Genomic DNA, 10040 nt, shown 5'->3' on the forward strand with positions numbered 1-10040 from the left:
TTGAAAGTATAATAAAATATAAATTAGAAAATATTTTTTAATATTAAATTATGTCATAGAAAATGAGCTGAAAAATAATTTATTAAAATAATAAAAAATAAATCTTACATATTAAAGGGTTAATTGACAATAAATTAAAAAAATATAATTTTATAACTTATTTTAAATAAAATAAATAATAGAGAAATTAACAAATAAAAAAATTAAAAGATAAAAAAATTAAAATAATAATAATAATATTTTCATAAATTATTTTAAATAAAATAAGTAACAATCAAAAGAATAAGGATGAAATTTGATATATCAAAAATTTTAATAAAAAAAATAATTATAAAAAAATGATCAAAGTTGATATGAAATTCAAATTTTAAAGAATAAAATTGAAGAAAAAAATATTAAAAACAAAATATATATAGTAATTAAAAGTTTAATAATCAAATTTGATATAATCAACAAATAATATGATATCTCTAAAATTTTCACAACTTTTAAAAAGTATTTTTCTTCTAAAATAAAAGCCAAATACTTTCTTAAAAACAAAGTTAAATTTTTCTTTAACAAAAAAGTATTTTTTATTAATTAATTTTTTTTAATGATAAATAATAAAAAAAATTAAAAAATATTTTTTACCACCATTAAAATCAACCAAAAAAATATCAAAAAAATATAAGGAGTAAGAATGCCAAATTTAAAATTATAAAAAGGAAGAAAAAAAGTCAGAATGAAAAAAAAAAAGGGAAGAAAACGCAAAAGACAAAAAGGGATAGTTTTTTTTAACAATGAATAATTAAAATAATATCAATTTGCTTCTTCAGTCATGAGTCCTCATCATCATATTAGATTTATGTGGAATGGATATGTGGATGATGCAAAAATGTAGGTCCCGGTAACAGGGGCCCAGACCACCCCAACCATCACACGTCTCTCACGTGGAAAAAATAAGCGGATGATTGCAAAACGTTGACGTGGAATATGATATAATATCGTTAGAAATATTATTTGGATAAAGAGTAAGCACATCATATATATATATATATATATATACCAACCATCACACGTCTCTCACGTGGAATGGATAAGCGGATGATTGCAAAACGTTGACGTGGAATATGATATAATATCGTTAGAAATATTATTTGGATAAAGAGTAAGCACATCATATATATATATATATATATATATTATCGTGAAATGCAACGTGATTGGTGAGATGGGGTTGCACGCGTTGCAGTTAGCGTGTGTGAAGGGAAAGAGAGAGAGAGATGAGTTTTTTTATTATTATTAATACCACCACCAGCTCAGCTGCTGCTGCTAATCATGCTTAAAACTAGGGCCAGATTGGGTGAACTCACGCCTACCCAAAACGAGATACAATCCAGTTTTCTTTTTGAGCGGTGGATTGAGCAACCACAGCTGGGATCTGATCAACTGCGGTGGCTAAATTGCTGGCGATGGCAACCTATCCTATGTCTTCGAAGGATAGACACTGGACAGTGGTACAGCTGAAATTTTATAATTTAAGATTTCAATACCCTTTTAATATATATTTGATACTGCAGCATTACATGTGAATAAATTTTGGTATGATTCACGAAGAAGTTGATCTTTCTTCGGGTAGTGGATATGTAAATTTGTTTTTACCCTTTTCCATGCAAGCTTCATTTCTGAGAAATTGCTGAACTTGTACAGGTGTTTTCTTGTTCTGTAGTTCCATAATTTCTAATGCAGTCCCAATGCGTGTTGATTAAGTTACTCAACTTCTTGGCCAGATTGGATGATCAATCAAGATTTGGTTAGGTTGGAGTGCTTGCGACATCTTGCAATCCCTCCAAACACTGCAACCATGACTTCAAATAGTTTTGATGCCTGCAGGGAAAGACAAGCGATCAGGTCCAGGATTTTCCTTTTCTTTAGGAAAAATACACTAATCGCTTGCCATTAATTTCTATGTTGACACCCAGATAACAACAACAGCTTCTTGGATTCTTGTTCGTAATTTCATGCTGTTTGTCACTGGTTATGAATCCACAAACAGCCCACCTTCCTGTACTCGATGCAGCCCGCATCGACTTTTGCCTGTGTTCGGGACTGGAATATACTGGGATTTATGTGGCGTATTGAAGGCGCTACGCATTCATTGACAACAAGTATCCAAATCATTGTGTTGGTGCTTTTATTACTGTCCTTCTGTTTCCAATCAAATGATACTTACAAAGCCCCACCAAGTGAAGGAAGAAAAGAAAATGCAAGAAAACTTCCTGTACAAAATAAATACGAGTTCAACAAAAAAAAAAAAAAGAATGCGTGTATATATCTGATGTGGTTTATACCAAAACTGGTACTGGAAGCTTGCACTCCAGAGACAAGAAAGAGACATAAATACATAGCCACTAGTAGTGACTCCTCATCCACAACTTCAGTCAGAATCGGACTCAGTATGAATGTGAAAGCCATGGGTGCTCTAGGGCCTCCCTTGCAGTTGGACGCCTCAGGGGGTTGAGCTCTAGCAAGTCTCTCACAAAATCAATGAACCCAACGTCGGAAACTTGTAGATGATGCTCCAGTGAAGATTCCTCAGGAATAAGGAATTCTACTTGATTTGTCTCCTGGACATTGCAAGCCAGGTATGAGTAAATTGGGGCTGGTGAAATCAGTCATCTACTAGTCTTGATTGGTAAATATATTACATCATCCTTGAATACAACAAAACTTACCTAACAAAAAAAAAAGTCAATGGTTTGATAGCCGGGTTTTGATGGGGTTAGGCTCGGATCTGCAGATCAACCCAAGTTTTTGACTGGGTCAGTCAAGTTTTTTTTTTTTTTTTCAACCCGAACCAGTCCAAATCCTGAATCAGCCAAGTATTGGGTCGACCGCACTAAATGAGTTCGAGTTTTGAAACTATAGTGTGCACACCTTTTTAAACACTCAAAGCATAGATATGGAGTCATACACCTATTGGTCCTTTCTCAAGATAATACATAAAAAAACACATAAGTTGTTGTAACTTAGGGTGTTCATGGATTTAGTTGGATTAAGTTTGAGCTAAAATTATACCCAACTCAACTTCTAATATTTTATAAAGTGTAAACCCAACCCAACCCATTCATCTCTTCTTTTTTTAACCTAGGGGTTAGATACATCACGTTAAGCTAATTTTTTTGTGGTATTACAGATATTCAAAGATTGGACGTGTATAATTTCAATGGATTGAGCTTAATTAGAACCAAGATTTGGGCTCAATAAACTAACTCAAGACCTGTTATAAGTTGTAACAAACAATTTAAGTTTAATATATCAATGAATAAATTGACTAAAATATAAGAACCAATTTAGCTATGATAACCAACAGGGTTGCATTGGATATATATGGATTGACTAGGTTTCAAAAATCTCGACCTGTAATATCCATTTCTTAGATTTTTTTTATTCATTATCATCTATAATATCTATATTATCTGATTTTGATAAATTGAGTTTGGTTATGAACCAGTTTTTTCGGTGTGACTGTTGTGTGAAACTTTCAGAAAGCACCTTTTCCCTCCTTAACTATCATGTGCCTAGAGCAATGTATTTAAAATGAATAACCACAAGTTGATGAATGCAGAACTTATGAGAATGCAATCTTTCCCTCCATCCTGAATATTCTGAATGCATAAAGGTAAAAAGTTCAACAGTCTGCTAGTCCGCATCTATTCTCAAACTGAAAGAAATTTGACAAACCTCATTTAAATGATAGAGATCATATTCTTCTGTAAAGTACTTGTGCGTGTCCTGTCCTGTCTCCAGCATCTCTGGATCAATAGGACCCAGCATGCCAATCATGCGCGTGAGGATCATTACAACTGCATCGTTTGGAAAGAGCACCTGACAACTCAGAGCAAATGATATAGGTTACCAGAAAAAATAATCATTGAATGTCAAGCCATCCATGGGAAGGAATAACTAACAGCAATATCCACTGTAATTTTACTGAATGAAGCAAAGCAAAGCAGACATACTTCCCCAGAGCACAGTTCAGCCAAGATGCAGCCGAGAGACCATAAGTCAATCTTTTGGTCATAGGGGAGACCTAGAATAACTTCAGGAGCTCTATAGGAACGAGATTGTACATAAAGGCATAAGTTGTCTGACTTAAAGCAACTGCTTCCGAGATCAATAACCTTTATCTCGCATTTCCTATAACTCTTTATAAGAATGTTTTCAGGCTTTAAATCACAGTGAATAATTCCCAAGTGATGCAAGTATTCTAGTGCCTCCAAACACTGACGGGTTATGACCTGTGAGACAAACAACCGATAGCTGACTGTTAATACATATTTCAAACTGTCTGTTGTAGGTCAGTTTATTTGAAGACATTACACTAATTTCTATAACAACTGTGGACCTGGTAAAAGCAAGAGGTCGCACCAATGAATCAGATGGAATGCCAATATGGCTCAAGGCTTAACCTGACTAACCTGCAATCTGCTGAGAGTGAAGTAAGCTTCACCACCTGATTCTTGATTAAATTTCTGAAATTCATACAAGTTCGCCTTAAGGAGTTCACAAACGATGAAGAGATGCTCCTGTAAATGTTTATTAATTAGAAAAGGTTAGCAGAGGTTCAAGAATATGACCAGTAATAGGATGGCATAAAATTCTCGTAACATAAACAAAATAGCATCTATAGAAGGAGAGCAATTAACAAAACCATGTCAATTTGTTGCAGAAAAATTTAACAATCCATCTTTTTCAGACATACTTGGTGATAGAAGTAGTCATAAAGGCGCAGAATGTGACGTTCATCAGCCGGATCAAGCTTGTTCACTATTTTCAGAAGCTTAATTTCATCTAGACTCTGATCGAAAAAATCTTTGTCATTTTTAATAATCTTCAGGCAAACATCTATTCCTGTGTGAAGATCATGTGCCTGAATGACCTTACTGAAAGCAGCTGAACCTAGGTATTCAGTGACATAATATCTGCCTGCAATGACACTATTTAGCACAATAGGCAGATCCTTGTTTTCCTCGAATCCAGTCCTGCATATGGCATAAAAAAATGATTACAGTGTTCTAACCATTTAACCTGCATTGCACAAGCATCAGATCTCCATGAAAACAAAGTACTATCAGCAGGATCAATTCCATGACCACAAGACCAACAATAATAGGAGAGAAAATTCTCTATGGAGGCAAGTCTGTGCCTTCTGGTTAAGAATGGGTGGATAAGTTGCTAGCATTGAGAAACTGGTAGGTATTTTTCTCAAGCCATATCAAATCCTACTGATTTAAGACCAGCTGGCTAGGCATTGACACAAAAAGTTGGGCTAATTTGATTATTTCATGCGAGCTCGAACCCAATTTTAAACTATCTTGCTAGATATCCATGGCAAAATTGGAGGCATAATGTAAGAAAACAGTATAGTTAGTAACTGTCTCCAAGAACCTGTTTTTCCTGTGTATAACTCGCAGATTGAATACTTCATATTCATCCTCCTGGTTATAGTACATCAAAAGTTCGTTAGCATTAACATCTTCTCCGCCAATAGCAGCTGCAAGCTCATGGGTTTCTCCATTTACTCCTCCACCATCTCCAACTTCAAAGTCATCAATTCCATTTTCTACAATGCCAGAGGTACTTTTAAACCCTTCAGTCCAGTCACTTTTGGAAACTTTTATACCATAGTAGTTAGCATTCTTGTTTTCCGTATGCACAGGAACTATATCATAATCAGTAGGGCTTTCCACAACTTTTAACTGAAAGTCACCTAAATCAGGTCCCTTGGAGCTCGTATAGATACAGTCAACAGAATTCTTGCCATAAATCCCTCCTGTTTCTGTGAAGAATTTGCAATTGTAGGCTGAACTACCATCCCTATCAATGTCTCCTTCAAGCTGGGTTTTTTTATCAAAATCATGATGATAATTCATAGATTGAGCCTCGTTTTTATTATTCACAGATGTGACATTGTAAAGACACTGCTTATCCAAGTAATCGATGTTTCCTTGTGTTTCACCTTCAGATTTGTCATACAAACCCAAGGAATTCTCAAATTGCTTCCCAGTCTCAGATGTCATGACAAACTTATCCTCGCTTGGACAGCCAAAGTAGTCAGGGCCATTGAAGCAGGGACTCATGAAGTGCCCTTCCTCTTTCTCATCATACCAGTCATTTTTCATATCAAAATCTGGGTAATCACGTGCTGTGCCAAACTGAGAGAGCCTATCAGATGAAGTTTCTGAATTGGCCTGCGATGTGGAACGAAGTCCATATGGATTTGAGAATTCTGCAGAAATGAAAAGGCATCAGAATGTTCAATTGCCCCACCAGCTAAAATTAATACAACAGCAGCCCACCTACATGCACAAAGCACGAAAGAATAACCATGGCAAGATACCAGAAATAATTGGAGTATTTTAAAGATTTTTGTAATTTTGCTAATACAACACAAGGTATTAGTAATAGTGCAGTGGCTTACTAAGTATCTCGCTTCCATTCTGCATGCAGGCTTCTATAAAATGCATACACCAAAGGATGGTTATGCTATGCAGTGCATTCTCAAACTTGATTCCCAGTGATTAAATGAAGACAGAATCGGTGTCTTGAGTAACATACTGATTTTCATATTCTGCAGATGAAGTAATGATGGACTATTGACGGGGGTGAAAACAGAGAATATATGATTATAAATGATGAAGATGAGCCAGTGTGTTAATAAGAACAGTAGAATCTGCAATTTTTCTGAAATTGAGTGGCATTTTAGACATATAATGTTTCCAAATATGACAGAAAAACATTTAAGGAAGGTGAAATATAAGAGAAGGGCGGTTTTGTTGCTCGGAATATATGCTAGCAGAAATCTTACAGGCTATTTCCAACTGCATTCATGCTCTAGTAAAAGAATCAAATGCATATCAATTTGAAAAAAGCAGCATCTTATACTACCTTATATCATCTACCAATCGACTAAAAATAAAAATCGAATCTAACAACATCATCTACCAAATAAAATTCGACTAACAGCATTCATGCTCTAGTAAAAGAATCAAATGCATATCAATTTGAAAAAAGCAGCATCTTATACTACCTTATATCATCTACCAATCGACTAAAAATAAAAATCGAATCTAACAACATCATCTACCAAATAAAATTCGACTAACAGCATTCATGCTCTAGTAAAAGAATCAAATGCATATCAATTTGAAAAAAGCAGCATCTTATACTACCTTATATCATCTACCAATCGACTAAAAATAAAAATCGAATCTAACAACATCATCTACCAAATAAAATTCGACTAACAGCATTCATGCTCTAGTAAAAGAATCAAATGCATATCAATTTGAAAAAAGCAGCATCTTATACTACCTTATATCATCTACCAATCGACTAAAAATAAAATTCGAATCTAACAACATCATCTACCAAATAAAATTCGACTAACAGCATTCATGCTCTAGTAAAAGAATCAAATGCATATCAATTTGAAAAAAGCAGCATCTTATACTACCTTATATCATCTACCAATCGACTAAAAATAAAATTCGAATCTAACAACATCATCTACCAAATAAAATTCGACTAACAGCATTCATGCTCTAGTAAAAGAATCAAATGCATATCAATTTGAAAAAAGCAGCATCTTATACTACCTTATATCATCTACCAATCGACTAAAAATAAAATTCGAATCTAACAACATCATCTACCAAATAAAATTCGACTAACAGCATTCATGCTCTAGTAAAAGAATCAAATGCATATCAATTTGAAAAAAGCAGCATCTTATACTACCTTATATCATCTACCAATCGACTAAAAATAAAATTCGAATCTAACAACATCATCTACCAAATAAAATTCGACTAACAGCATTCATGCTCTAGTAAAAGAATCAAATGCATATCAATTTGAAAAAAGCAGCATCTTATACTACCTTATATCATCTACCAATCGACTAAAAATAAAATTCGAATCTAACAACATCATCTACCAAATAAAATTCGACTAACAGCATTCATGCTCTAGTAAAAGAATCAAATGCATATCAATTTGAAAAAAGCAGCATCTTATACTACCTTATATCATCTACCAATCGACTAAAAATAAAATTCGAATCTAACAACATCATCTACCAAATAAAATTCGACTAACAGCATTCATGCTCTAGTAAAAGAATCAAATGCATATCAATTTGAAAAAAGCAGCATCTTATACTACCTTATATCATCTACCAATCGACTAAAAATAAAATTCGAATCTAACAACATCATCTACCAAATAAAATTCGACTAACAGCATTCATGCTCTAGTAAAAGAATCAAATGCATATCAATTTGAAAAAAGCAGCATCTTATACTACCTTATATCATCTACCAATCGACTAAAAATAAAATTCGAATCTAACAACATCGCGTGTCCCCTCTGACACAGCTGATTAAATTGGACCAATTCAGAGAAAATAGATTGACCCCTAACCAAAGATGACACAAACAAAAAATAAATTCTTAATCCTAATTTTTTCACGATATATTACAAGTTAAAAACGAAGTGTATGTGCCTCATCATAAGCAATATAATTGACCAACAGACTCGGGTCGAGCTTTTGAAATTTATATTAATAGCATAACATAAAACACGACTTCAGATTCTAATCTATTGCGCATTTCTTCATCTTCTACAGGATTTTGCTTTCATTTAAGGATTTCTTACATAATTCCTTGATCAAACAAGAGATTATAATTGAAGAAAAACCGACCGACCAAAAATCAAAATTCAATCAAAATCAACCGGAAAAAAAATTCCATCTAGCATCAACCAGTACCTGAAGAGTACACTTCACTAGCACTAGTAGAAGACCCCAAGCTAACAAACTCATCGTCCGACGGAGACCCAGAACTCGATCTCAACCTCTCAACGGCGCCACCACCTTCTTCCACATCCAGTTGCCGGACACTCGACGGAACCCTCACGGGTGGCAGTACAAACAAGAACTTCTCAAAGTCAAAGGAGCCCAGTTCATTACTTCTCTCGATCATGTCCTCTTTGAGAGCCAACTCCGCGTCCTTTAAACCATTTTTGCGTAGAAAATCCAGCACTGCTTCCATGTCCGGGACTGCTCGTCCTGCTTCTGCTTCTGCTTCTGGTCCCGCCATTAGAGAAAGTCAAAATATTTGAAGCTAAGAAGAAACTCGAGAGCAATGAATGAGAGGTGCTCGCATGTGAATTAAGTAAATATGGAGGGTCAAGAATGGAAAAAGAGAAAAACATGTTTTATGCTTTGCATGCCTCTTCTCTTTCTCTCTCTTCTCTGCTTCTTTGTCGCTCCCTGTCTGTTTTGCTGTAAAACTGAAGCTGGGGAGAGGTTGTCATGTCTTTCTATTACCAACTATGAAAAGAGGGGTTTTGGGGTTTTTGTAGGTCACGTGTACACGCGGAGAAATCTGGAGCATACACGTGGAGGGTTTTGTGATCTTGATTGTTTCTGGGTCTTTGTTGTTTTGGTAGAATGTCAAGATGGTCGTTCAAGGGGACCATTTCATACCTTTTTTTAATCTTAGGGAATGTGTGGGTTAATTTTCCTTTTTTCCTTTTCCTTTTCTCTTTTTACTTTTTGGTAGGGTGGGGCAATAATTTCATTTTCAGTGTGGGGTGTGATTTGGACATTAATAGAATTTAAATTCTTGGTTTAATGTGATTTCTTCAAGGGTAAATTAAGATAGTAAGTTTTTTTTACCATGATTTCCATTGATCGTCTATGTCGGAGTATATTGTAAAATGATTTCTTTAATCCATGTTTTTTTTTTAATTAGGTTGACTTTCTATCCCATAATCATCACTGTATCTTGAGAGCTTTTGAGAGGACTGCTTGTCGAGGTAGTCTAATTTTGTTTGCGGATGTTTATTTAATTGCAGTTGCATTTCATGTACTTAATTGGATAATTTCATTTGTTCTAGTACCGATAAAAAATGCAAGGTGATATCTCCTCCTCCTCCTCCTCCTCTTTATATCAATGAACCCATGAGTGGTTTTTATTTGCCTCTATGCAGTG

General features: G+C 34.6%; 1 protein-coding gene and 1 long non-coding RNA gene across 6 annotated transcripts; one reads left to right on the forward strand and one right to left on the reverse strand.

The window, feature by feature from the left end:
• Nucleotides 1–1258: 1258 nt before the first annotated feature.
• Nucleotides 1259–2298, forward strand: LOC105141647 (uncharacterized). 2 transcript variants are annotated; one of them, XR_845441.1, is made up of 2 exons: nt 1259–1496; nt 1690–2298. It is a non-coding gene; the product is annotated as an uncharacterized LOC105141647 (long non-coding RNA). The 2 variants fall into 2 exon arrangements; XR_845435.1 differs by having other exon boundaries at nt 1770–2298.
• LOC105141396 (serine/threonine-protein kinase ppk15-like) lies at nt 2149–9381 on the reverse strand. 4 transcript variants are annotated; one of them, XM_011048848.1, is made up of 8 exons: nt 8813–9381; nt 5432–6271; nt 5063–5144; nt 4745–5024; nt 4461–4568; nt 4002–4280; nt 3724–3867; nt 2149–2606 (listed from the first exon to the last, which is right to left on the reverse strand). In XM_011048848.1, exons 1-8 carry the CDS (start codon nt 9141–9143, stop codon nt 2433–2435), a joined length of 2238 nt encoding a protein of 745 aa, XP_011047150.1. In that variant the 5' UTR covers nt 9144–9381; the 3' UTR covers nt 2149–2432. The 4 variants fall into 4 exon arrangements, with proteins under 4 accessions (XP_011047150.1, XP_011046937.1, XP_011047082.1 ...); XM_011048635.1 differs by lacking the exon at nt 5063–5144 and having other exon boundaries at nt 5431–6271; nt 8813–9380; XM_011048780.1 differs by lacking the exons at nt 5063–5144; nt 8813–9381 and adding an exon at nt 6464–6548 and having other exon boundaries at nt 5431–6271.
• Between the last annotated feature and the right edge of the window lie 659 nt (nt 9382–10040).

The sequence above is a fragment of the Populus euphratica genome, unplaced genomic scaffold, assembly GCF_000495115.2.
Source record: "Populus euphratica unplaced genomic scaffold, PopEup_1.0 scaffold1.1, whole genome shotgun sequence".
NCBI lineage: Eukaryota > Viridiplantae > Streptophyta > Magnoliopsida > Malpighiales > Salicaceae > Populus > Populus euphratica.